The following is a 27,835-nucleotide window of genomic DNA, read 5'->3' as shown; positions in this document are numbered from 1 at the left end:
GTTGATGTCCGATCGTGCCTGTGCATGTGTGTTCGTGTTCGTGTGCGTGTGCCAGCGTGTGTCGTTTACAGTTAAAGTTAACCGTTCTTCCATCGGCATTTCTGTTTGTTTTTGAAAGACATTCTTTCATTCTTCTTTCGTGGGGTACGGTACGGTGTGAAATTCAAATTCAGCAACTGGAATTTCAAGTGATTCCCAAGAAGAACAAACTCTCCAGCGAGAGACAGAGAGCGACACAGAGAGAGAGAGAGAGAGTAGGAAGGGGGAACGATCGGATCGGATCGGAATGGATCGTATCGGTGTTAACGCCGTCGCGCCTTATGCATCTGACCCAGTTATCGGTTTTGGTGCCGGACTTGGTATTCATGATGGCGTAGGCGTGGTGACTGACAGAATGGGGCAAGAATGAGGGAAGCACAAAACGGGGAGCTGCCAAAGCGACAGGGAGAGAGAGAGAGCGAGAGAGAGAGAGAGACAGTCTTGACCCAAAATACGTGTGTGCCTTTGACGTCTTGTGGGGAGCGGCTAGAATTGGTTTTTGGCTAACCGAAAGACCAAGATCCAAGTCAGTCACTTTCTAGAAAGAATGAGGAATATGGCCCCGGAATCGTAATTAATATATTGTTGCCCTACCTCCCGGAAATTTCCGGTTTTCCCTAGAAAGCTTCGAGAAGACCCGACCCGACCCGACCAGACCCGCACGTGATGTGGGGAAGTGTGTGAGTCCGGTGTACAATTTCATTGTCCAACAGTTGGCATCTTGCGGCGCTGCACTTTCGCTAAAAAGATCTCTATCTGAAGAGTAGGTTTCATTTCATTTCGTTGCCACTAAGTACTTTCTATTTCATTCACTAAACGGTTCCGTTTTGAAAGAATGCCACTGCTTTTACCATTGTCGTCTCTTTTTTTGGTAGATAAATACTTTTGGTATAATTACATATTTGCATGGAAATCGTCTGTCTACAGATCGGGGGGAGGGAGAAGGAGGAGGAGGCGTGTAACCAGTTTGGTTTGACAATTCTTTCTCTGTTTCCATTTCCATTTCTGGTTCTTGGGCAACAACCCAAATACATATCATTCCCATTAAGCCGGAATTGTGTCTGTGTCTGCTGTGGAGCACTGATCCGTTAGGAACTCTTGGCATTCCCATTCCGGAATGGGTGTAGAATGGGTATTGATCTCTTCTTGGATACGTATGCGTATACGTAATATACAAAAAGGGGGCCACCTGCCACCAGAGAGTGGAGTGGGAACCGAACCGAGTCCTCTCCTAACTCCACTCCACGACACAAACGAATGTGTGAAAACGAGTTTAACTTCTTATCACACTCTGCCACGATTCAGAGATCATCATAATGATGATTATGATGATGATCTTGAGGTGGCAATGCTCTCGCATCTGCCCCAAGCTGCTGCTGCATTACGTCAGATGTCGGCCCCAGGGGCTCTTGGGTTACATAGCAGCCAGCAGACAGAACACATCAGATGACTCAGTGGCCTCCTCGACTTTCACTTGAACCAAACGCTAATTACTTCACTCTTTTCCCTCCGATTCTCAAAGATTCTCTCAGATTTTATGCTAAAGCAATGAGCATGTGCTGACCATGGCGAATCTTCGAGAAATGAAAGGCTTTCCAAGTCAATTGACCAGCAGCTTCCTCGCCCTGAGTCTCCTCAGCCTGTTGGTGGTGAGTCCATTGCCGGCCCAGGCCCAGGACGAGTCCCTGGCTGGGAGTTTTCTATCAGGTGAGAGAGAGAGAGAACGAGAGTTCCTTATTCCGAAGCAGCAATAAGCACCATGATATCTTCCTTCAGGCCTGCTCGACACCATCACCAGCACAGCGGATGCCAAGGACTGTCCCGGAGTCTGTGTCCACACGCTGGCCACTCTCATCTGCTACGAGGTGCTCGACAATGTGCCCTGTCCGTCGCCCAGCATGAAGTGCTGCATCGAGAATGCACCAGGTGAGGATCGCAGCAGACTTGAGCCCGGAAAAGTATTCATCCTTTTGTTTTGAAGGTAAAAATGCCACAGCTTTGAGGGGAACCACAACGCCCAAGACAACGACCACAACTAGCACCACAACGACGCAAAGGACAACCACGACAGTGGCCACCACTAGCACGACCAGGCGCAGCACCACTGCAGCGACAACCACCACACCGAAGCCCAAACCCAAGCCGCAGGCCAAGCGTCCGGCCAGCAGCACGACCAAAGCCACGGCGGCCACCACAAAGAAGCCCAGCACCACCAAGAAGGCGCCCACGGCGAAGCCCAAGGACAAGGATGAGGCCACCAAGACCTCGGATGATGTGAACAGTACGATCAGTCGAAGACCAGGCAGCCCAGAAATCCTTTCTAGCCCGTTTCCTTGATCTTTTTCAGAGGACTGCACGGGCGTCTGTGTGGCGGATCGGATAGCGGAGTACTGCGAGGCGTACCTGACCAGCGATGGACTGTGCAAAGAGGGCACCAAGTGCTGCGTCTCCCTGGACGAGTACTCCAATGGGAAGCTGCCCAAAGACATCTACATTCCAGCCAGTAGGTGGACGATCAGCGCACCATTGAACCTCCCCCCATTAACCAGAGTGTTTTCCATCCTCTGCAGAGCACATGAGCAACCTCAAGCCGAATCAGACGATATCCGAGAAGTCGGTGCCCACAAGGGCAAGCAGCTCCACCAGCACATCCACCAGCAGCACCACCACCACCACGAAGGCAACCACCACCACCAGCACCACCCCAGAGCCAGCAAGGACCAGCGGGAACAGCTCGCCAAAGCCCAGCAAGCATAAGAAGCATCCTACCAGGACCACCACCGAAGCAGCTGCCGAAGAAGAGGACGACGAGGAGGCCGACGATGAGGAGGAGGAAGAGGAGGCTCCGCTGAGCAACAAGCTGAAGTCCGGGCAGGCCAACGACCAGGGGCAGGAGCTCAAGGAGTGCGAGGGCGAGTGTATGAACGGGATCTTTGCCATCTTCTGCGACGACATCGACTCGGAGGCCTTCTGTCCGGGCGAGGGTAGCTGCTGTGTCACTGGCACCGGCGCCTCCGAGGCGCCCACCTCCAAGCCGCCGCCACCCACAAAGCCGGCCATCAAGCATGCCCCCAAGCCCGCACCAAAGCCAGCTCGTCCTGCCGCGTCACCACCAGCGTCTTCGAACCCCCTTGGAGGAGGAGGTGGCGGCGGCGGCGGTGGAGATCTTCTCTCGCAGATCATCTCCTTTGCAGAGAGCACACTGAACGCCCCCTCGTCGGCTCCACCACCGCCGCCCCAGGCACCGCCACAGGTGCCACGCTGCCCGGGCTTCTGTCTGCTGAACATCATGGCCGCCTTCTGCGAGCGTCCCTCCGTGCTGGTCTCCACGGCCACGACCTGTGCCAAGGGCTCTGTCTGCTGCGACAACTCTCGCGCCGGTGCGCCCAAGCCGAAGCTGCCGCCCGCGACGCCCTCGCCCACCCAGCCGCCCACAGCACCGCCCTATGTGCTGCACAACACGCCCAGTCCGGATCCCCGCGAGGAGTGCCCCGGCTCCTGCATCGTTAGTCTGCTCAGCTTCACGTGCTTCAGTGAGTAAATTATCACCCCTTTCGTGGGACTCCAATGATAGACCCTAATCTCCAACAGAAAACGCCGAGATGACCGACCTGTTCAGGTGCAAGCGCTCCGGCCAGATCTGCTGTGCCCCCAAGAGCAAGATCCTCGAGCGACAGCAGTTCCAGACGCGTAACGACACCGCCTACTATCCTGTGCCGCCGCCGCCGATGGGTCCGCCGCAGGCCTATCCGCCGCAGCCGGCTGCCATGCCTCCCTACTCCTACATGTCCAACCAGCAGTCGCAGGGTCTGCCGCCGCAGATGCCGCCGCACCATCCGAATCCCTACCAGCAGCACCAGCCAGGACCGCCTCCGCCGGCGCCGCAGAGCTATGCGGACTATTACGGACAGTCCGGTCCCGGACTGCAGCCTGCCCTGCCGCCACAGCCTCAGCCCCCGATGACCACGCCTCCGACCACGACGACCACCACAACGACTCCGCGGCCGCATGTCTACTCCAAGTACGTATGCGGAGTCAAGGGAACACTCCGCACCGGACGCGCCGGCAGGTCCCCTGCCCTTTCGCTGGTGTCCTACGCCCGGGCCAAGTACGGCGTGCAACGCTCCGCCCGCCAAATGACCTCCGTCTCGGCATACGGCAGCAGCTTCAACAAGTCCAACGAGCGCCTGGTCCTCGGATCCGCCATCGTGCCCATTCAGATCCACAACGACAAGCTCGGGGACCTCGTGGAGACCGGTGCCAGTCTGCAGAGCAACCAGCTGCGCTCCTACCACAGCCAGTCGGAGTCGGACCAGCCGGAGATCGTGTATCCGGACTACTACCAGCAGCGATCGCTGCACGGCTCGCTGCAGGCGGCCAACTACAGCGGCAGGAGAAGGGCCCGCGTGGTGGGCGGGGAGGATGGGGAGAACGGCGAGTGGTGCTGGCAGGTGGCTTTGATCAATTCCCTGAATCAATATCTCTGTGGAGCAGCCCTCATCGGCACCCAGTGGGTGCTGACGGCGGCCCATTGCGTCACCAAGTGAGTGATTGGATCCCCAACCACCATCCGACCCCTCTAACCCACTTTTATCCACTTTGATCCACAGTATTGTTCGTTCCGGAGATGCCATCTATGTTCGGGTGGGCGACTATGATTTGACGCGCAAGTACGGCAGTCCGGGAGCCCAGACACTACGCGTGGCCACCACCTACATCCACCACAACCACAACAGCCAGACCCTGGACAACGACATTGCCCTGCTGAAGCTGCACGGCCAGGCGGAGCTCCGGGATGGCGTCTGTCTGGTGTGCCTCCCTGCGCGTGGCGTTAGCCATGCGGCGGGCAAGCGATGCACGGTCACCGGCTACGGCTACATGGGTGAAGGTGGGTCTTGGATCGCCATCGCACAATCCTGGCAATCTCTAACTTTCTTTGATTTGCAGCTGGTCCCATACCCCTGAGGGTACGCGAGGCGGAGATCCCCATTGTGAGCGACACGGAGTGCATCCGGAAGGTGAATGCCGTGACGGAGAAGATCTTTATACTGCCCGCCTCCAGTTTCTGTGCTGGCGGCGAGGAGGGACACGACGCCTGCCAAGGCGATGGTGGCGGTCCGCTGGTGTGCCAGGACGATGGATTCTACGAGCTGGCCGGCCTGGTGTCCTGGGGCTTTGGCTGCGGCCGCCAGGATGTGCCCGGCGTCTACGTGAAGACGTCCTCGTTCATCGGCTGGATCAATCAGATCATCAGCGTGAATAACTTATAGTGAGGAACCCTGCTCCCTGCTCGGGGAACCCTGCTCTTGTAGCGGTGTCCGCGGACCGGAACGGCCTACGATAGCCCGGGGTTCCTGCTCTTCGACTGTTAACCCTAAATCCCCAAATCCTAGTGTAATCTATTCATACCTAAATCTAACGGATCTTTTCGGTTCGGTTCCGTTCGGCTCGGCTCGGCTCGGATCGGATTGAATCCAATAATAATAATAGCTATTACGATTATCGATAGAGAGTAAACGGCAATCTTTAAAAGTATTCCCCTATTTAATAAAAAAAAAACCCCCTATTGTAAACTGTTTTTGTATATACCAAATATATAAACACAAAAAATCCTTGCAATTTTTCATTCCTTCACTTTTTTCCAGGGAAAACAAGATTCAACCGAAAAGATTTCCTTTTTTGTTGCTCACAAATTTATGCATGTCAGGTCTTGTGTTTTATTTTTTAATAATTTAAAACCGTAAAGCGGGCTTTTCACAGTTATGCAAGCAATACAGAATAGAGCGAGAGAAAAAATTTCAGTATAATGCGAAAACCAGAATGGGGGGAAGCTTCCGAAAGGGGAGCATACGCATTTACCAACAACAAAAATATAGAATCTGTTTGCAATATATGTTTATGATTGAACTTCAAAATCATTTTTTAAGAAATGATAGCAAATGATAACAAGTCGCACTGTTCCGGTCTAGAATTAAGACCATAGCAAAAAAGACAAAGCCAATGGAATACACATATCACCATATGTTCATAGTAGGAGCGAAAATAAGAACATGCTTAAATCTTTCATGATCTTGAAAGATCACTTGGAGTGGATCCAATAATAATAGTAGAATTAGGATTATCGATAGAGAATAAACGGAAATATTTAAGTTTAAATTTAAATCTATTGTAAAGGGTTTTTGTGTAAAAAAATATATCAACTCAAAAAAACCTTGGCGTTTTCCATTTGTTCTTTCTTTTTCCTGGGAACCGAAAAGGTTTCCATATTCCGCTTTTTTTTTGTTCACAAATTTATGCATGTCTTGCATTTTATTCAATTTAAATATTCCAACATTTTAACGGAAACTATCAGCAAAAAAAAGGATCATCGGACACGAAATGAAGGATCTTCGGGAAACACTCAAAGGTGATATCTACTCCCAGAGGCGGAGCACAAAAAACTCACTCAAACTTGGATTTCTACTCAACTCTCTCTCCCTCTCTCCCTCCCTCTGTCTCTCTTTCTCTTTCTCGCTCGCTCTCGCTCTCTTCTGTGTGTGTACGGCCTCTGGAAATAAAAACTTACCCTCCAAAGAAAACTGGAAGCGCCAATACCCTTGCACTCCTCACCGCCCGACAGCCGCTCTCCTTCCACTGCTTTGTTTTTATCCCTGTTTTAACCCTTTCTCGTCTGCTACGTGATTTTATGCAGTGTCCTCGTTCCGCACTCCTCCCTGGAAGAAAACGAAAGCAGGGTCCGAGCGGTGCTGCTGCTTCGGAAAAAGGGTTCCCGAGCCGTCCACGCGGCAACACGACAACAGAACTTCATCTGGCCTCGAGCTGAGTGGATCGCATAGATCGAAAGAAGAGAAACCTTGCGAAGCGCGCTCTCGTGTGAAACGATACTGTTGCTCCTGCTCGATCCTAAGCGATCCTCGAAAGAAATTAGTGTAGTCAAGATTGTAGATTGTAGTTGAATCCCGATCCCGATAGTGCATCCGTTTTTGTGTTCGTCGTTTGCTTTTGCATGCATTTTATTTTGGTTGTTTTTTTTTTGTGCCTGGTTCCTGTCCTCTTCCGTTGTGCCAAGTATCGAGGATATCAAGGATATCCATCACGATCATCGACACCCAGCAATGGAGGCCAATGCCAATTCGCCCTCCACGCCGACCACAACTTCGTCTACGGTGGTGGTGTCCACCCCCTCGCCTGCTGCCAGTACGAGCAGCAAGAGTCAGCACAGTCACAGCCACAGTCAGCCAGCATCCAGCGCGAGTCTGAGTTTGGCTCCAGCCTCCACCTCCACCTCCGCCTCTGCCACACCCACCACCCACGTCACGCAGTCGCAGCTGCTGACCACCAGCCTGGAGGCCGCCAAGCAGGAGGATCTCTACAACCTGTCACTGGCCAGCGGTCTGTCCGAGGGTCAGCGCTCCCTCTCCGGCGCCCCGTCGGCATCCTCCAGCCCCATTCTGAGTCCGCAGGGCAAGATCTTCGGGAGGAATGCGAATGGAACAAGTAAGTGGAATGGAAGAGATTCCCCAATAATTATATAGATTGCGTTTGATAATTTTAAGTTCTTGATTAGACAGAGGGGATATCCGAAATTTGGGATACTCGTATCTAGATTATCTTAAAGGGTTTGTTGGCAATACAGATACACCTTTAGAGGAAACTGATTTTTGTTTACTAAATTACTAAAGGATATGTGGGAGTGCTGGCCAAATTAAAGATTTCCGTGCTTATAAGCCAGTCGTTGACCCCTTTTCATGAGTAATAAATACAATACGTTTAGTTACTTCCAAAATGCTTTCAACTAAAATCATCCACCATTTTCATGCCAGCCATTTCGACCCCCTTTCTGCGAAATATAAAGTCAGTTTCGAAAAAAATGTCACTTATGCGATATGCAGATGTCCTTGGTCCTTGTTATTTCTGATTTTTTCATAGTTTTTTCTCAATGAAAATCACTAATTTTAGCTTGCCGAAGATTAAGGTTCAGCTCTACCAATTTAAGGATTTAAGAAGAGCCTCATAAGAACTATTCTGCCTTGCAGATGTCCTTTTCCTTATGTATGGTGATGTCCTTATCTATGGTTTCTATAGTATTTTCCTTTGGGAATCCATCACTAAACTTCCCTGAGGGCACATGCTGAAATTTTCGCGCTCTTTTTCGAGCTTCGCCTCGCAGTCCATTGTTCGGTGTTGCGTTCTGTTATGTAACGGAAACTGAGGAGAACCCCAGAAGAAGCTTGTCCCTTGCCCTAACGGACCTTGGGCCTGCTTAACAATAGAGGCCGCAGCAAAAGACAAAAAAAGTTACCTCTGCGCTCAGCCATTATTTATTTCCGAGGCAATTGTAGAAAGAATCGCGGATTGAGTTCCGGTTTCCACTTCCTTGGTGCTGCTGCCTAGCGCTCGGGGTGTCTGCTTAGCATATGTGTCTGCTCAAAGTTCTTTCTTTCTCTTCTGATCTGCTCCCAGGTAGCAATGGCAGTCGTCATCCAATGAGATCGACTCAGAGCCAGGTAATGCAGCTTGCCAGTGGCAGCCGTTAGATCAACTTCATGATGATAGGCCCTGCCTTAGGGGTGACACACAATAGTTGTATAGAAAAAGTACAAGAAAAAAAAACCTAAGAAAAAACTCACCCCAAACATTGCGGGTAGCAAAGATCTCTCTCAGACTCAGACGCAGACGCAGACTGCGAACCCCACCCCTATTCCGATCCCCAGATTCAGCCAACGAGACGCGTTCTCTTCTCGCTGGAAAATGCTGATTGCAGAATACGTTTCCCGCCTCTGGCTCTGTCAAAGATGTCGCCAGGTTATGGTTATGGTTCGCTTTGGTTTGGTATGGTTTGGCCTGGGGTCTGGGGTCTGGCTTTGGGTCCTCCGTCGGCTGGCTGGCCATCATCGGGCCATTGGCACGTACTCGTACCAGCCAAGTTATTGCCACCAATGGAATTTTGATCGACAAGAATTTGGTCGTTTAAAAAGTTGGCTTTTAATTTATCGTTGTATATGAGAAATAGTTTCGGTTACTTGCCCATTGCCAATGCCATCTGAGGAGGGAGGCGGCCCCAGGCACAGGTCCCAGGTCCCCAGGTCCAGCTCCAGGTCCAACTCCAGCACCAGCTTGAAGTCAAAGTCTGCGGCTGGCTGTTGCTTTTCTGTTTGTCCCGGCGTCTACTTTTTGCCCATAATCGAAGGCGATCGCACGATTGACTGCTCCACGCACATACAAACACAAACACAAACAAACACACAGTCAGACCAGACGCATATTCTGTCTGGCCCATGGTCCCTGGTCCCTGGTTCCTGGTCTGGTCCCTATTCCTGGTGCTGGTGCCCACTCCTTCTGGGCAGCTGCTTGGTATGTGGCGTCGAATGTCATTATTGCTTCCAAGTGCCAACTAAAAAGTTACTGCAGTTAATTTTTTGTCCATTTTTACCATTTGCCGTTCGCATAAAAACAACATATTTAGCAAATGACAAAAGCAACAGCAACAACAGTGAAGAGCAGAGCACAAGCAGAAACAGAAGCAGAAGGAAACAACAACAACAAAAAACAGAACCGAACCCGCAAATTAAATAAATAAAAAATCAGCAACAATCTGAAGTGGAAGCAGAAAGAGAAAAAGAAGAGGAGCAGAGCAGAGCTCTCTCTGCAGCAGGCAGCGCGCATTGCGCAGGAGCAGCGCTGCCGATTATTCGAGTCTCTCTCCTTCCCTGACTCCCTGCCAGAAGATCTGGCTGTTATTCCTTCCCCCCGCAGCACTCTGGCCTCCACCGTTGCCAGTGACATTATTTGTGTATTGAAATCACGTCTCATTTATTTATTGCTGCAAATGTATATATGTCCCTCTTCTTTCCTCACACGACTAGCCAGACAGACTCCCGACTCCCGACTCCCGATTCCCGACTCCCGACTTACGCAAGCCTGTGTTAAATACCCACACTGGAAAGGGTCGGGAGGGGGGTCTGCAAAGACTAGAAGTGTGGCCTGCTCTGTCCATTAACCCTTGAGCGGAAACTCTAGATGTTCAGTAGTTGATTTGTTTAAATATGAGAGCTGCAAGTTAATGATTTTTAATGATATGAGAGCAATGGCACATGTAGCACTTTCACTTTCAACTATTCGAAGGCATTTTGGACAGTCCAGTTAACCTTGGTTATCCATTAGACTAATTATTGATCAACTTTCAAGCACTAATTGCGTGTTCAGTTTCGAGAGCCGTTCAGTTTCCGACCGATGCAATCAGCGCTGAAAATAAAGTTTCATTATTTTTGCTTTCCTGCTAAACACCCATAACTTGTAACAGCCCCATGGACCCTTTGATGGGTTAATGACTGCAAGTGAGAAGAGCAAAGCGCATCGCATGTTGGTGGATGCGCTTGTACCTTGGTGCTGCTGACTGCTGACGCCTCTGCTCCCAGAGAGTCCGCAGAGTCGCAAAAAACAGTAAAAGACGAAGCAGAAGAATCAGCCAGCAATCGATGTACGAGGCTTTTTCTGCTCTGTTATAATTTAGTTGGCCCGCAGCTCGTTTTTCTATTAATTAAAGATGCTGCTGCTGCTGCTGCTTCTGGCTGCTGGCCGCTGGCCGCTGGCTTCTGCCTGGATGGCAGTGGCGACTGTCGCCGACTGAAATATTCTCACATAATTATTTACGATTTGACATAATCATCATCTACAGCGACAGTGTCGTCAGTCTCGTCCATTTTGGACTGTGGTGCCATAACAGTAACTGCTGCCTCAGCGATCCGGGAATCTTGAAATCATTAGGATGCGAGGGCAATAAATCGCTCAAGAACCCAAGAAAACTTCCATTTTCTGTACATTTCACACGGAATTCAAGGAATTAAGGAATCCCCCTTCCCCTGGGCGCGCATCTCTTCTTTCTCTTTATTTATTATATTATTTTTTTTGCTAAAAATCGAAAGTGATAAAACCGAAAAAATTAAATGAGGAGAGATTAAAATGATCCTGGAAATCCTCGGCGGGGTCTGCGGGGTCTGCGGGCATGCGTGACGCATTTCTAACGAGTTTGCCGACTCGCACCGCATCGCATCGTATCGGATCGGATCAGATCCTTCGGGACCAAAGGGTTGAATCAGCATATCTCACTTTCCCTCTCTCTCTTTCTGTTATGCAGATGAGACGAGCTCACGTTCCCCTTCCCTCGGCTCTTGCCTCATCCTTTTTCTGTGCTTTTTTTTCTTTCGTTCGTTCGTTCTCGCTTGTCCTCTTGCCTTGCCTAAAAAGGGTTAGGTTAGGGTCCAGACGTCCGTCGAGTTTTTTTTTTAAGGAAAAAAAGCGATTTAATTAAAATTTTTTTCTTATAGGCTCGGAACATTGTGAGAACGTCCCCGGCCAGAACTTAATAAATATCATTTTTTTTTGCCTCCTGTTTTTCTGTTTTTTGGTTGAAAACTGTTTTCAAGCCTTTCCCTTTCTGCTCTTCCTTGTGCGTCTTTGCAGTGATCACCACATCCCGGCCGGGCAACGAGGCGGAGGTGCAGCTGTACCGAGTGCTCCAGCGGGCCAGTCTTCTCGCCTACTACGACACGCTCCTCGAGATGGGCGGTGACGATGTGCAGCAGCTGTACGACGCCGGCGAGGAGGAGTTTCTCGAGATCATGGCTTTGGTGGGCATGGCATCCAAGCCCCTGCACGTGCGGCGTCTGCAAAAGGCCCTGCATGAGTGGGCCAACAATCCCGGCCTGTTCCAGGGCGTCCTCATGCCGCAGCTGGGTAAGAGTGATCCTCCCAGCCAGCTCCTGGCATCCTTGACTAAACGGGTGATGATGCTTCCAGGTCTGTGTGAGACACCGCCCAAGCCAGCGCTGGTCTTCAATCCGGACACCACGCCTGCCCTGCCCCGCCAGAAATTTCCCTCCTTCAATGCAACAGGTTCCTTCCAGGCCTCGCCGGCCCCGGTTCCGGCCCCTGGTCCGGTTGTGTCCGCGACCGCGACGGCGCCGGCGGTCACGACGGTCCCCCATTTAATATCCCAAATTAGTTGCACCTCGGTGCCCGTCCTGCCCTCCATTGTCCTGCCCTCCACAACACCTCTGACTAGCAATCCCAATCCCCAGACACATTCCAATGCCAATCCCAGCAGCATGCCAGGATCAGCGGCCTGTGTCTCGGTTAGCACAGCCCACCAGGTCTCCTCCAGCTCACCCCAGCTGACGCCGGTCCTCACCGAGATGCAGATCCAGCGCATCACCATGTGCGCGGAGAAGATCGGCCGCCAGCTGCCGCAGCGGGAGCCACGCGCCCAGACCACCCGGAAGCGCACCACCCGCGAACTGGAGCAGGTGATAGCCATGAGCGAGCACGATCCGCGTCGCATGGACGAGATCCGTAAGTACTCGGCCATCTACGGCCGCTTCGACTGCAAGCGCCGCCCGGAGAAGCCCCTCACGCTCCATGAGGTGTGCGTCAACGAGGCGGCCGCCCAGCTCTGTCGCAATCCCCAGACCATCTGGTTGCTTACCCGCCGCGACGAGCTCTTCCCGCTGGCGCGGCAGATCGTCAAGGATGCAGGATTCGGCCACTCGGCGAGCATAGCCCGCTACGGGGGACTGCTCACCCAGCTGCCGGGTGCCCATGGTGCGGGTGGAGCACGGGGCTCTGGCTCTGGCTCGGGCTCGGGCTGTGTGCCCAGCGATGTTGACTGCGAGTCGAGCGATGCATCGATGCCGCCCAAGCGGCAGCGTCTCTCCTCCACGGAGGCGGCACAGCTGCCCATGGACCTCAACAGGGTAAGGAAGACTGAATCCGTAGAGCCGTAAGTGCGTCGCCTGGTGCAGTGCTTCAGCTTCAGCCAACAGCTTTCGGGGAGCTTTCCAGCTTGGGGGCGGGGAGATAACCAAAACTTTGCTTTGCAGCTTTCGCGATCCGCAGAACACAAATACTAACACTAACATATAATCCAGAGGTTCTTTTAAGAATATCTGGGATAGCTTTGGGATCGGTTTTCAGCCATACCATATCACTCCCTTCTTATGGGGGAACCCTCTTTGTAAATAGAACTTTCAATCGGTAGAAATCCGTACTATCTTAGTATTATTATAAAGTAATCAGTATTATATTAGATTGTTGCGTTTTTTGACTATAGATACTTCTGGTATTTTGTTTGTAACGTTGATCTTTGAGCTTTTACTTAACACCCACTTTTCGCCTTGCCAATAACCCCTTACGCTTAGTTACTATAGTCAAGCATCGATTATATATAGCCAAAAGTTATTTAGTCGGTAGTCCTTTGCAATATATTGATTGTTGTACCTCCTCCTCTGTTGAGTCAATAAATAAATGAGTCCTACGAAATATCCAATTGTCTATTCTTCCTTTTGCCATACAAACTCCACAAGAACTCTCTTCTTGCCACGCTTAGCTTCAAGCTTCAATTCGTAGTACGATTTTTGTAGCCCCTGCAGAGACTTTAATCCTTGATCTCATTGATAACCCATACATAAAAGGAAGCTGTGGAGGACTCGCGCTACAATCTCTTTGCCATGTACCAGAAGTTCGCCAAGCCGCCATTCGACCTTACGGAGATCGCCAAGTTCTCGTGAGTATGAGAGTAAAATCCCTTTTTTCTAATTGAACTAAAACTCGTCGTGATCGTTCATATCCAGGCTGGGCAAGACGGCCGACTTTGAGGACAACGACTCGCGGTTCTCCTTCAGCAACTCCTCCAGCTCCCCGCCAATGCCAGTGAGTATGTGTTGGAGCGTTATGCGTGCAGTCCGCCGCGGAGGGAGACCCCGAGTAAAGAACGATTTGTCTCTCCCATCTTCCCCCCCACAGACGGCCTGCAATGGTCTGGAAGGTGAGCGGTCGCCCCTCTCCCGCCAGATGGATGCCTCGTCCACGCCCTGCGAATCTGTGGACTTAAGTGGCACCGTCTCCGCGCCCTCAACTCTGAGCGGCGTCCAGGTCATCTCCGCTGCGGGGGACAACATCATAGCCGTGGCCAATCCCGCCCTCGCCCTCAGTCCCACACTGAACGAAGTTCTGGCCCTGAAAAGGAATGCGGCCGCCGCTGCCGCCTCCCCGGAAGCCTAGCTGAAGAAACAGAGATCCGATCCTCCGATCCTCCGATCCTCTGTTGTAGTGCCAGATTTAGATGTATAAATCGTTATAATTCAAGTGCAATTCCATTAGGTTAGATTCGTCCAAGAGGAATATTTTTTTTAGTATGTTGCTTAAGTGAATGATTAGTTTGTAATCTCTGTGATCTATACTAAAATATACTTGCTGTAATAAATGCATCATTTAGTAATATAGAAGAAAATAAAACTCTAGTAAAGTTTAACCAGAATAAGACAAATCTTTCATTTCTTTCGAATCAAAGAGAACCCCGCTAGCATCACGGATAATGGTTACAGCCATCCCCATTAACTAGCACGCATTGTTGCCACGCAATACAGGTTTATAAGGGTTTTAATTATATCACTCGATATAGCACTGATAGCACATTGCACGACGACGACGGGGCAGGGCAGCCAGCAGCGCAGCAGCAGAATTTTCCGATCATGTATTGGCTTATAATGGCCTTCGGCCTATCACTGCAAATTGAGAGATCATCGCTATCATTGATCACAATTGATATTGACGGATCGTGTTTACATTTGCGATTGTGGGCAAACCCTTTGTGCAGCTCTTGACACCGCAAAAGGCAAACCCTTGCAAACCCTTGCGAAAATTTGGTCTGTTGTCTGGGAATCGGGTAATGATGATATTAACACCCTTGTGGCATATGAGGTGGGGTTTCGCGAAGCGGTTTAGGTATGCAAATTTAGCAAAAAAAAAAACAAGAGAAGGAGATTCTTGGGATGCAAATTTTGTTGGCATTATTGATGATGATGATGATGATCAGATCAGGGATCAGTGCCCCTTCTGCTTTACTTTCGCTGTTGTGATTGAAACTTAATTTTAAAGAGATGAATGAGATCAGGGGAATGTAAGACAGTTTAATGAACTCTCGGTTCAGCACTAAATCATCTGCCAGATGCGATTGGAATCACAATGTGGATGCAGCACACAAAAGACCCGAGCAACCGAGAACCCCAGCCATGTGGCCACAAATGCGCGGGAGGCGTTCTGACTTCTAAAAGGATTCGTCTTACATTGTGTCTGGCATTTGATTTCTGTTCATCTGCTGTTTCTACTGTTGACTTAAGTTGGGGCAGGGGATGTTCTGATGCTCTGCCCCTTTTGTACGGCGAGAGACGGAGATGGCGCCCAGGCGATAGAAGGAACCTTGAAGACATCGCTGCGCCTGCGATCAGTTATGCAAATCCGCGCTTGTGGCTTCTTTCAATGCAATTACAATGCAGTTCATGTCCAGGCATCCTCGCATCCATGCATCCTCGCATTTACATAACCCCTTCCTAGGGGTGGCCCAAGACGCGATCATTACCAGCATGATCGATGAAGCGTCTTGCCCTCGATTTGCATAAGCATAAGCGTCAGGCCAAGGCACAACCCTCAAAGGGGATCGCGCTGCGTCCAGGCACATGACCCGGGGATTAGACATCGCCGCGGTGTCATGAGAACAAAGGCCAAGACAAAAGGGCCAGTGTCAATATTTGCACTCGATCGCAGATCCCACAGCCCAGAAGCCAGAAATTCCCCGAGTTCCGAGAGTTTTACGCTTACAGAATCTGAGAGGAAGTTTACTTCGAGTTGGGGGAGAGCTTATTACATAGGTAGAAAAAAAATACAATGGATAGAAGTGGATGGCATCTCAATCTCAGGTCGTCTCCTGGACCCGCTCGATGATCCAGTCCATGAAGTACTGGGTGCTAGAGTAGACGCCGGGCACCTCCGGCCTCGCACACCCAATGCCGTACGAGACCACGCCGATCAGATAGAAGCGCACGCTGTTCTGGTACGGCTCGGGTATCATCAGTGGGCCACCGGAGTCGCCCTGGCAGGTGTCCTTGCCGCCGGTGAGGACGCCAGCACACACGACCGCACTGTCGAACTGGTCGGCGGAGAAGTACCGTTTCTGCTTGGCGTAGCTCTCGCGGCACTGCTCGTTGTCGAAGATGGGGATCTGTAGCTCGTTCAGCACGGTGGCCGACTCCCCGCCTTCCTGGGTCTTGCCCCAGCCAGCCACGAAGGGCATGTAGCCCACATAGGACTTGCCCCGCAGCTGTGGCGTGTGGGGCAGGCAGATGGGGGTGATCTTGTCCGTGAACTGCACGTTCCGCTCCAGATACAGAATGGCAATGTCGCTGCGTCCATTTTGGCGATTGTACTCCGGATGGGACACATACTGAAAGCAGAGAATACTCCAGTTATAAGAAGTATAGACCTCGGGATATATTAGACCTACTCGGATCACATTAATGTCCACATGGCGCGTCTCGGTGTCCGTGGAGAGATCATGTTCGCCCAGTCGCACGAAAATTCTGCAATCAATTGATAGTTTTAGGACAGAGCTCTGGAGAGAGGACAAACTTTCACTTACAGGTCCTGACGGATGCAGTGGGCCGCTGTGAGCACATGTCTGGCGGTGATCAGAGTGCCACCGCACTTGAACGGCGACGAGGAGGGATCATCGTAGCCCAAGAGTGCAATCCAGGGCCAGGCCCCCTTGCGACTCACCTCGCCGCCAACGATCTTCTTGAAGGTGTTCAGAGTGTAGCCACATCCCTCCTCCACATTGGGCAGACGTCGGGGCACATCCTCCGTGCTGACTGTGGGAGTGACTACCGGCTCATTCGTCGCCGTCTGGCCATTGGGGCAGCAGACCGTGGAGCCTACGTTGCCGCAGATGCGCTGCGAGGCCTGCAGGAAGCTCACGAAGGTGGAATCCTTCTGCTTGGCAATCAGTTGATTGAGCAACAAAGGGCAGCTTTTGATATCTGATGCGGGAATGCAGACGGTTAGAGGCAGTCGAGAGGTACACACTCCACGGAAATACTAACCGACGCAATTGCCGGGCTTGGTGTCCGGTCCACGGCATACGGGTCCACGGAGCTCCACCAGCGGTGCTGCCGAGGTAACCGGAGCACGCGTCGTTGTCGTCGTTGTGGTGGTGGTGGGTGGTCGCTGCGTGGTCAGGAAGGGATTGCGATTGGGCACATCTGGCGGCGGCTGAGGACCCACAAACGGTTGCTCTTTGGGAAAGAAGGGATTGGATGGCCGCTCTGTGGTCTGTGGATTATTCTGCGGAGAAGTACAGCACAGCTGCGGGGAGGGAGAAGCAAGAGAAGCCAAAGCTCAGCATAACCGCAAAAGTTGAGAAATGAGAGAAAGAGTGTGTGCTCCCTACCACCGGATCCCCATTGAAGTTGCGGGTGCCACAGCTGCGTTGCAGGGCGATCACATAGCGCTCAGCGCGCTCTCTGCTGGTGCTCTGGAATACGTTCACCACCTGGGGGCAGTATCTAAGCGCCACGCAGCTGCCATAGTAGTTCTCTGGAGTGATGCAGTTCTGACGAACTGGAAGAGAGAGGGCACAACGGAGAGGTTCCACATTAGAGGACGAAAGACGAAGATCGGGAGCCAAGTTGTGGGTTAGTCTTTGGGCGGGACTGATTGAAAATATGACACAAACCATTGAATTGTTAAACATTTCTATGGTTATTTTAGTAGGAAATAATTGGAGCAATGAGTTAGTTACTTTTAGGTTACTTCTACCGAATGTGTCTGTGAGGTAAAGTTAGTCGAAAAAGACATGATATATCTAGTTCTGATGTAAACAATTCCAGCAACGCTCATATGAGTCTCAATCCCAATAGCCTTTTATACTATAGTATTGATAGATTACCGAAACTTAACTCAGCAATTTTTTTTATAAAAACCCCTTTAAAATCAAGAATATTCCGAATTTTTTGTAGGCATACCAAGACAAGGGGTGGGGTTAGTTTAGTCCGATTCTTTGCACTACGATTTACATATAGTAATAAAAACTTTGACACTTCTAACAATCTACACACTTAATCATTAACACAAAACACTCGAACAAAAAACCCCACGCAAAAGTAAACAAAGACAGAGACGAGGCAGCTCTAAGGAAACGCCTCACTGGTAATAACCACCTGTCCACACGTCCACATCTGAGTTTGAGTCTGAGTTTGAGACCGAGTCCGAGTCCGACCTTGGCGACTGGTTTCACGAAATTGAACTGGAATTGAACTTGAACGCGATGAGCCGAAATTTATAATAAATAACTTAAGAAACCATTTTGTGCAGTTCATACAAATTGCCCTATTAACCGGTGCGACAGGTGGAAATGGATCGAAAGACTTGAGCAACGAACTTGCCATGAACTTGTATCCGCGCCTACTCTCTCACACTCATACATACATATGTGTCTTTGGGTATCTTTGGATAATCAAATCAATATTTGGACCAATTTAGTTATTCCCAGTCGAATTGGCTGAAACTCGCTGAACATTTTATGAGTTTTGATTAGTTTAAATTCGGATTCTGATACTGATTCTGATTTTCGTTGCTGTTAATGGAACTGGTTTTGGGATGGCGCGGATTAGTTGTTTGTTTGCTCACATCACATCGTTAAAAGTTCCACAGAAATGAGAAATGATAGATAGATATGTGTATTAGGTAGTAGCCAGGTCTGAAAGCTTTCTACTAATTAAGTACGAGTACAAGTACGAGTAACTACCTTGCCGGCGCTGATTGTTAAATTGAGCGAAGGCGGACGGCCCGCCAAGGAGGAGGAAGTAGAGGAGTGTAATAACAGCACTGGCACCAAACACCGACTTCATGGCGAGAGCTTCGCGGCGTTCACTATTCACTGTTCACTTTCGGACGATCGTTATCAGACTGAAATGTCTCTCGAATCGAAATTTAAATCAAAATCGAAGCTTCTTCGTTTAATAATAATTTGTATTTGTTAAATTTGTTAGCTTGCGTGACCAAAACATCGGCTCGCATCGCGTCGCGTCTTCGTGTTGTCTGAGAGCTCGGCCGCTTGAGCTGAGCTTTATATGCAGTCCGATCTATCTCTCTCCCAGGCCGATCCCACTGCGTTGCGTCGGTCGTCGGTAGTTCTCTTGCAAGCTCTCCCTAACGGAACAGCGGTGCGAGTGCGATTGCAAATTCGAATGCGAATGCGAATAGAGATCATTTCATTTGGGGTTCACTTGGAATTTGATGGTAACACAAATTTAATCGCTTTTGAAATATATTAATCAAGCCGGAAAAATCACCAAACTCGGTCGATCGGGGGAGACACGATTTTCCCAGACCCATATTTAAACACTAACGCAATAAAAATTTCCAAATGTGTGCATGTAATAATAGAACTCAAACCTAAAATTATACGAAAATAGCATTTTAATGGAATGGGAATCGTTCAACGGATGAGTCAAAAGGAGGCAAATTATAGTCGTAAGAGTATGCTATGTGCTGTGTGTATCTATGTTCCTTTATTGCCCGCTAGAAATATACAATTACAACTACCGCGTAATGCGTGTGAGAGTGTGAGGTCACTTTGTTTGTCTGCCGTTTTGGCGCCTTGCTCCGCATTTGTCATTGGTCCAGTCCCAAGAATTTTGTGACTCAATTAGACGAATGAAACAAAAATTTAAAATGCCATTTATCAAGGGAAATTAAAACGGATCCAGTTGACATGTCAATTGGGAATCACTTAACAAACTGCTATGATGCCTCCAACCGCTGTCTAAGGTCTGCTGCAAAGCGGCCGCCGCCGCCGCCGCGCTGCCGCTGCTTCTGTTCTGTCTCTCTCTATCCGTATCAAGATTAACATTGACATTGCATTCGTATGCACGAATCGTAAAAGCTCTCCCCTGATTGAGCGATTACAGCTACTATCGCAGAAAGACTGTATGAGGGGGTGCCATGTGACGGCATCGTTTGATTTTGCAGTTATACTAAGTATCGCCTTACTTAAATCGCCTTAGAACGGGCCAATCGGCATGCTTGGCATTCCGGCTCCAGGCTGCCAAAAGCCAGAGCTTTAGTCCAGAGCCAATTGGCATGCGAGCGATGCAGCCGAGAGTGGCATAATGTAAAGCATTCTATTATGAGTAATCCTACAGATTGATTGGCAATGCAGCACAGGTGCCAGCGGGTGGCCCAAGTGCGGGAATTTCCGATCGCAGTCGAAGAACTGCTCTTTTTCGGTTCCGGCTCGACAGATGACTACTTTATCAATATTTCAGCACAGCACGCATGCCCGACATTATTTTATCCCTCCAAAAGATTTCAAAATTCTGCCCTCAAATGAACTCAGTTTATTTTATTGATTGATTCCTATCGCGAATAACACTCAATTCCTATAATACAATCGCGCTGCTCATACATTGTTAAAGCGCTAAAAATAACGCAAAATGAATTAAAAAAGCTATAACAAATTTATGACTATACTCGTACAAAGAATTCCCACAGGTTCCCATGCGATTTTTAGAGTTTTCCGATTTAGCATAAAAGATAACACAATATTTAATACAACAAATTGGTGGTTTTTCACGTAAGATATAGCCGGAGAAGAACATCTCAAAGACTGTTAAGTAATATTTTAATCTTGATCTTGAACCTAAATCCAAAGAAGAGCGACTTAGTCATGCAGATGGATATTGAGAATTTAGTTAATTTTTGTTTGCCATCACTGAGTGTAAAATCAATTAAAAATAAATCAGGTGGGAACATTAAAACATGCAATTTACTGTATTCTTTATTTTAACACATATATGTATGTATGTACCTATACCCCGCCTATACTCCCCGTTTTGTAAGTGAGCTGTTTTTGGCGCTCCCCTACCCCATTGAGATCTGCTGCCTGATCCATGGAACGTAGGAGGCGACTCTCGTATAGACCCCTGGGAAATTGGGTCGCGCACACTCATAGCCGAACGAGACGAGGCCCAGCAGGTAGAACCTATAGCCGCTGCCCTCCAGCTGAAAGTGGAACGGAAACAGATGGATAGAATGTTAGATGTTTTGGCAAATCCCAGAAATTCTCATCAACAAACAAAAACATTGTTGGCCACTGATTCAGACGTCACCGGTGCGGTGCGCAGGCAATTAGCGGCCAGACAGACCGAACCACCTTGGAGCACAAGATGTGCACAAGAGTTGGCCAAAACAGGTTCAATGACTCACTGACCAAGAGATGAGATCGGAGATGTGAGATATGAGACATGTAACTGACCTGCGGCATCATGAGTGGTCCACCGGAATCCCCCTGGCAGGCATCAACGCTGGAGCTGCCAGCACAGATCACCTGAAAAAGGATTAATTATAGCATCCATGCTCGGTCTCTGAGGATTCCCCTGTGGAAAGGTGATTGTGGCTCACCTTGTCGCTGAATTGGACAAACCGGAACACGGACTTGTAGCTCAGCTCGCAGCTCTGACGGGCCACGATCGGCACCTGGGCATCGCGCAAAACCTGGGACGTGGGTCCCTGGTGCTTGGAGGCCCCCCAACCGGCAATGAAGGGATTCATGCCCACGAAATCTTGCTGCAGGAACTTGGCCGCTTCGGGCAGGCAGATGGGCGCTATGTTGGCTGGAAATCAATTGGGATTAGACAGAGAGAGATCAGTCACTGCTCCCCACTCACCAGTGAGTGGCGCTGTTACTCCACTCAGCTCGATCAGGGCAATGTCATTGGCAATGGACGTCAGATCGAAGCGCTCGTGGACAACAGTGCGACGGATGCGAAAGTCCATGACCCCTGCCTCGGTGGGCTTGGACAGATCGTGAGCCCCCAGGCGGACCAGAGTGAGCAGACCGTTGATGCAGTGGGCGGAGGTGAGCACGTAGTGCGAGTGGATGAGGCTGCCGCCGCAGAGGAACTTCAGGGCATTCCGATTGGACTCCTCGAAGTAGCCCAGGGCGGCAATCCAGGGATAGGCTCCTGCATAAACGATGGAGAGATGTATGAAGGAGTCTCACAGGGGAGATCAGTGGCAGGGATTGCTTGCCTCTTCGAGCCTCCTGGCCGCCCACCACGCGGTTCGAGGTGGCTCCACTGATGCCACAGACCAGCTGCTGTTGGGGCGCAATCTGAGGTTGGGGTTGAGGTGGAGCCGGAGCCGGAGCCGGAGCTAGAGCAGGAAGATTAGGACTGGGTCTGACCACCACTTGGCCCTGCATCGGCGGTGGTGTGGGCTGAAACACAGGTGGACTGCCGGTGGTGGTGCCGCCTCCCAGAGGCGAGAAATGAAAGAAGCCCACGGGTGCAGTGGTAGTCACCAGTAGATCCTTTCTACTCCTGCCATTTGCAGACCGATCCGAGGCACAGCAGACCTGCAGAAGAGTGGAGTAGAGTCCTTAGATCACCAACCTAAGCAAGGGCATAGCCTCCCTTGGCTTACCATGAAAGTGGAGCCATCGAAGCCGCATATGGACTGGCCCAGAAACGACCGAAAGTCGTTGGAGCCTGCCGACTGGCCGACCTGGCTCTGGTACTCCTCCACCAGGTGGGAGCAGGAGGTCAGGGCCAGGCAGTTGCCCGGCCGGGAGCGAGCATCGTAGCAGGTCTGGGCTGAAAGTACGAGCAGAGCAGGACGTGACTGTGATTGGGGATCGTGGCAGGGAATCGTCGAGAGCTTTGAGATTTGCCAATTGATTTACAGCTGTTTTGCATTTGTGATCGTTTGTGTTTATTGCATTTTTTTGTGAATTTTTGTTGGATATGTGGTAGGGGTAGGGGCAGTGGTTGGAGAGGAATGGTTAGGAGAGGATCGGGGGTGACTCTCAAAAGAGAACACGACGCCGTCGTCGACGACGACGCCGCCGCCCCGCATTGAGCGGCATGAAAACCATCATATCCGAACCGATCAGACCGGTGGCAGCCACCAGGGGCGCATTCTGGCGAGGATCGATGCAGGGGCAGTTGGGAAGCGGACGCACGCCTCCGGGCAGGCACACCAATGGCTGCGGCGGGCAGGTGGGCACGGGCAGGGTGGTTCCCGCGGTGCTAGTTGTCGTCACACCCGTTGTGGTGCTGGTAGTCGCTATTGTGGTGGAAGTGGAGGAGCTGGTGCTGCTCGTCGTGATCAGCGGTGGGGTGAACGGTGTCTGTGGGTACGGTGGCGTTGGCTGGAACGTCGGTATCCCTGGAGGTGTGGACGGAAGAGCAGGTGGAGGCGGTATTAGTGGACCAGTCGGTGGCAGCGGTGGCAACAAAGGCGGTTGTGGCTGTGGCCACGTGTACACGGGATAGTAACCTGGCGGATACACCGGACACCATCCCTTGATGCTGGCCAGGTACGAGAGGAACGGCCAGAAGTACACCTTCACACAGAACTCTTCCAGCAGTACCATAATGCTCCTGTCTCTATGGAGAATCAATCGGATCTCCCAAGCCACGTATCCGTATCCGTGTCCGTGTCCGTGTCCGTACTGCTTGGCCAGAAGTTGGCTACTGTTCCGCCGTTGCTGTGGGCCAAGAAGTGGACCATGGTAATTCCCATAATGATTTTAATTCAATTATTTTGTGTGTTTGTGGAGCTCAATTATCCAAAGAATCGTCGGATGCCCCCAAAACAATGGATGACAGGAGCGGTTCAGGTGAGATTTTGGGCCCAAAATCGAACCCAAATAAATTTAAAAGGGTCTTCTTTTAGATAGTTGCTTGCTCCTTACTATAGGACTGTATTTTGGGTTTTCTGTAGCTCTCTTTCATGGCCTTAAATTTCCAACTCTTCACCGATTCATCGACATTCCACCACAATTTCAAAGCAAAACAAATTCACACCGAAATGCATCGTTAATTCGGTGAGGGAATTAAAATATCTCGGCCACTGGCGCTTGACATCCGATAATAGTAGCCGCCACTCATTCCAATCCGTTTTATTCGGGGGTGGTCTGTGATTACCATTGGGTGATTCCATTTTTAGATGACGGACATTAAGGGGCCCCCACAGATGTGTGTTGGGCTTGGAATGTTTATGTTGACACACATTAAATGAAACGACACGATTACAACTCACTTTGATCTATTGGCAACAATACTATGCACATGAGGCACAACTTACACTGGACCAATGTGAAGAGGGAAAGTCCCCAAAGCATCAATAGGGTTCTGGGAACTTTCGATTGCTGGGAGCCCCTGATCGCAGGCATTGTGCTATACGTTTTGATCCAATGAACTTCACCGTCAAACTGAACTCGTGGGCCACTGACACAACAGAACTTAAACCCTCATCCGCTGGGGGTAGCAGTCTGTGTTAATTAGAGCAATTTCCCGAATTAAACCGACTTTAATTTGAGGCATTACTTTTTTCGGATCAAACATAGCGATGAACTTGAAAAGGTGAAGGCAGGTAGCAGGTGACAGCTGACAGACGATAATTGTGGTGGCTGCTTGCCCACCGAAAGGTCAGGGAATTACCCAATTTCCAAACGATTCAATTTCAAATCGAATCAACTTTAGATGCGCTTATTTATTGATCCATCCATCAATGAAGAGAGACGGATATCAAACGGAAATTCCATTAAATCTAAATGCCGACTACGACTACCCTCGATTACGTGTGTGTATATATGGACATCGATATATATGTATAGTGTATATATATATATATGGATTAATAGGTGGCTGTGTGTGTGTGTGTTTGTTCTTCTCGGATCGGAGCTTCAGTATTGGACCCTTCTCCTACTCGCGATGCTTGCAGTCGAGAAAGAGCTGGGCCTGCGACTGCACAAACCGAAAGATCTCGAGCAGCATTTCGTTGGAGGTCTTGCAGTTGCCCTGCTGCGGTTCAAAGAAGACGCCCGAGCTGCCGCCACCAGCACCGCCCACCGAACGCTTGCCCCAGTCAGGCGAGAATGTCAGCTGAAAGGACATGTGTTAGTGGATTCAGTGGATTCAAATATTAGCTGGATACTCACTTGACCCTCGACGCAGGCCAGCAGGAAGCAGAGCACAGCTGCAATGATGATGACTTCGCTCTTGGTGTTCATTCTGTGTTCTATGCTGGATACTGTCTTCTCTGCCGCTTTTATACCCGATTCAAACGAGACACAGACAGACAGACAGACAGACGGACCACGGGAGTGGTTTCGTCCTGCGGCTAATTAATGGAGCACTTGTGGGGATTCTGATTATTTTTTGAGAGAGACGTCAATCATCGGAGTCTAGCGCCAGAAACGCATTGAAACATTCGGCTATGTGGAAGCGTTTGTGGTTCTCCATGTATTTATTAGATTGCGCATATATTTAATATTAAATATATTCCATATACATATTTTTATTTATAGGCAGGTATGTATATCATTAAATAAAATAAGTTCGTTAAATTAAGCAGTGTATAGAGTTAAACGAGATTGCGGCTCGAAGCAACTGTTGCAAATACATTTGGCGATACAAAAAAAAAAACAAACAACACATACGAGTAGTTTAAGGACTTGGTTCGGGACTGGTACAAAAATATGATTAGTTTGCAATTATGTTTAGTTAAACGAGTGACGGCTGTGCGCTTTATATAGTACAAAAGGAGCGAGCAAATAAGGGTGGTACGGCCGGAGGGGGGGGGAGAGGAATAGCATTTGTTTAGGCACTCAATTTGTTACAACATAATTTTGTCGGATTGTAAGCAATATATATACGTATATGCATATGTATATGTATATGTATAAATATGTACGTGTACGCGTATATTAGTAGTAAATAACAATACAAATTACAATAACACATTATTACATTTTGGCTTAATCGAAACAAGCGTTCCAACGAATGACAATCGACGATCCTGGGGGATCGGATCAGTTCGGATCGGTTTGCATACATACATCCATATATGTAAAAACGAATGGCCTTTTGCGAACCACAGTTTCTGTAATAATCATAGAAAACATTCGTCCTGTCCTTAATTGTTGTCGTTGATCCAACAAATAATATTACAAAAATATATATGTAGAAAATATATAATATATATGTATATATATATATATGTATGTATGTTATTCGTGTCTGTTTTGTGTGTTCCTGGCGTTGTTTTTATAATTTTAATATGGGCTTTTGGGCATGGGCGTGTTTCTATGTCGCTTGGAGGTACGCATTTTGAGTTTCATTGTTGGGCGAGAAGCTTATTCGATTCGTTCGTTTTTGGGCAGGTAAGAAATGCACTTCGTTTTGGGGCTGCCTTACTGGTTACGTGTTACGGGGTTATTGTTGTTGGCTTTTCTGATTACCGGTTTATCGTCTTCTCAACGGAATTCATAGCTCAGTCGACGCGTGTTTAAAATTTGGTGTTATACTCGTTAATTTGTTGTTGGTGTTGCTGCTGCTGCTTCCGCTGGTCACCTTGGAGGACACAGGCGCATGCATCCTTACATCATGCAGCACTTCCTTTTGCCCTTCTTCTTATATCCCTCCTCGATGAAGGGTCGCTCGGCAATCTGGAATTTGCGCACAATCCGCACCAGCTCGTGGAAGGCCTGATCGACATTGACGCGCAGCTTGGCACTGCACTCGATATAAGGTATAATCAGGTTTCTGCTTGTGTTTTGGGCCTCCTCCAGGCCGACCTGTCGCTGGTGCTCCAGGTCGCACTTGTTGCCGACCATCAGCATGGGGAACTCGTCGCGATCCTTCACCCTCAATATCTGGCGCTGAAACTTTGGTATCTCATCGAAGCTGGAATGATCGTTGAGCGAGAATACAAGCAGAAAGCCTTCGCCGGAGCGCATGTACTGCTCGCGCATAGCACTGAACTCCTCCTGGCCAGCCGTATCCAGAACTAGAAGGGGAATATTCATTAGTTCATACATCTGATATCCTGAAGAGTCAGGATCACTTACTGTCCAATTTGGCTGGCACATCGTCGATGACGCATTGTTTCGTGTACGAGTCCTCGATGGTGGGATCGTAGTCTGTGACAAAGTAGCTCTGCAAGATGGAAAGACGAAGATAAATTAGTTTACACACAGATTTAGATTTAGATTAAGATAGACGCGTTTCTCGGTAGCTCGGTAGTCCAGCTCCCGTACCGTGTGATTTGTTTACACACAGAGACGAGACGCCACTTTTATCATCCCAAAAAGATCCAAGGCAACAAACGCACTAGTACGGGTGGGTATGCTCTATATGTTGAAGAAAATCTTCGGCGATGTATGAGTGGTGGATAGTACGTTGGAGGTGTCTGCTTGTCTGTGTGTGCATACACATATATCCGAAAGATGGAGATGACGCAAATAACTAAAAATAAATGGAAACGGGCGCGCATTGCCACATACTAGATGATGGACGGACAAAGCGACCGTGGTCGTGACCATGTCAGGCCTCAGAACGCACCGAAACGAACCGAATTGAACCGACCCCAGGCTTCTGTTCGGCGGGGCACACCCAAACGAGCGAGACTCAAACTTTTGGGGGCACCCTAGGCCCCTGTGGTTGTTTTGGGGGTGTGGCATCAACATCGAAAGAGTTTGCTGCCGCGGCGATGATCTCTACTCGAAAATATGTAGCACACGCATTTCCAAACACAGACGAACATCATCATCACCATCATCATCGTCTATTCGCTTGTTGCTTTTGCCAAAACAAGGGCCCACTTGTCGCTCCGCACCTCCCCTCTGGCTAACGATGAGCGACGACGTCAGCAATGTTTCGCTCCAGGGCCTTACCTGTATGAACTGTATCGTTATGGCTGACTTTCCAACGCCGCCGCCACCGACGACGACCAGCTTGTACGTTTGCATCTGCATTTTTTAATTATTTTCGACTCGAATCGCCAACTAAAATCTTTTATTTTCTTCCGCACGAGCCTATCGGTAAAAACGATACAAACAGTGGACTTATCGATCAAATATACCGCCTGACCCTCAGAAATATACCGAAAATAAAAATTA

The 27,835-nt window shown here is 49.5% G+C and overlaps 6 protein-coding genes across 6 annotated transcripts; 2 read left to right on the top strand and 4 right to left on the bottom strand.

Moving 5' to 3' along the window:
- The first annotated feature begins 1,622 nt into the window (after positions 1-1,622).
- Positions 1,623-5,356, top strand: LOC6601886 (protein masquerade). Its single transcript, XM_026993523.1, has 8 exons — positions 1,623-1,746; positions 1,816-1,965; positions 2,021-2,320; positions 2,387-2,542; positions 2,610-3,572; positions 3,631-4,582; positions 4,650-4,927; positions 4,987-5,356. The coding sequence occupies exons 1-8, from the start codon at positions 1,623-1,625 to the stop codon at positions 5,307-5,309; spliced, it is 3,246 nt and encodes a 1,081-aa protein (XP_026849324.1). The 3' UTR covers positions 5,310-5,356.
- Positions 5,357-7,154: 1,798 nt separating this feature from the next.
- LOC6601885 (NGFI-A-binding protein homolog) lies at positions 7,155-13,865 on the top strand. Its single transcript, XM_026993573.1, has 7 exons — positions 7,155-7,255; positions 7,301-7,536; positions 11,503-11,775; positions 11,839-12,791; positions 13,509-13,600; positions 13,668-13,750; positions 13,840-13,865. The coding sequence occupies exons 1-7, from the start codon at positions 7,155-7,157 to the stop codon at positions 13,863-13,865; spliced, it is 1,764 nt and encodes a 587-aa protein (XP_026849374.1).
- A 1,807-nt stretch (positions 13,866-15,672) lies between these two features.
- On the bottom strand, positions 15,673-18,924 carry LOC6601884 (venom serine protease Bi-VSP). The gene is made up of 6 exons (XM_002026897.2): positions 18,674-18,924; positions 17,318-17,487; positions 16,971-17,232; positions 16,511-16,907; positions 16,376-16,451; positions 15,673-16,315 (listed from the first exon to the last, which is right to left on the bottom strand). Exons 1-6 carry the CDS (start codon positions 18,774-18,776, stop codon positions 15,788-15,790), a joined length of 1,536 nt encoding a protein of 511 aa, XP_002026933.1. The 5' UTR covers positions 18,777-18,924; the 3' UTR covers positions 15,673-15,787.
- A 1,765-nt stretch (positions 18,925-20,689) lies between these two features.
- On the bottom strand, positions 20,690-24,049 carry LOC6601883 (proclotting enzyme). The gene is given in 7 exon segments (XM_026993539.1): positions 20,690-20,931; positions 21,185-21,256; positions 21,331-21,893; positions 21,961-22,285; positions 22,354-22,523; positions 22,816-23,919; positions 24,019-24,049. Coding segments are annotated over 6 exon segments (1,761 nt in total). The 5' UTR covers positions 23,306-23,919; positions 24,019-24,049; the 3' UTR covers positions 20,690-20,790.
- Positions 24,050-24,406: 357 nt separating this feature from the next.
- Positions 24,407-25,124, bottom strand: LOC6601882 (adipokinetic hormone). The gene is made up of 2 exons (XM_002026895.2): positions 24,875-25,124; positions 24,407-24,818 (listed from the first exon to the last, which is right to left on the bottom strand). Exons 1-2 carry the CDS (start codon positions 24,944-24,946, stop codon positions 24,639-24,641), a joined length of 252 nt encoding a protein of 83 aa, XP_002026931.1. The 5' UTR covers positions 24,947-25,124; the 3' UTR covers positions 24,407-24,638.
- A 1,136-nt stretch (positions 25,125-26,260) lies between these two features.
- On the bottom strand, positions 26,261-27,706 carry LOC6601881 (ras-like protein 2). Its single transcript, XM_002026894.2, has 3 exons — positions 27,611-27,706; positions 26,786-26,873; positions 26,261-26,724 (listed from the first exon to the last, which is right to left on the bottom strand). Exons 1-3 carry the CDS (start codon positions 27,689-27,691, stop codon positions 26,315-26,317), a joined length of 579 nt encoding a protein of 192 aa, XP_002026930.2. The 5' UTR covers positions 27,692-27,706; the 3' UTR covers positions 26,261-26,314.
- Positions 27,707-27,835: the final 129 nt, after the last annotated feature.

This window comes from Drosophila persimilis, unplaced genomic scaffold (assembly GCF_003286085.1).
Source record: "Drosophila persimilis strain 14011-0111.01,24,50 unplaced genomic scaffold, DperRS2 tig00000856-arrow-arrow-pilon, whole genome shotgun sequence".
NCBI lineage: Eukaryota > Metazoa > Arthropoda > Insecta > Diptera > Drosophilidae > Drosophila > Drosophila persimilis.
The sequence above is the reverse complement of the archived record's forward strand: the minus strand, read 5'-3'. Positions and strand labels throughout refer to the sequence as shown.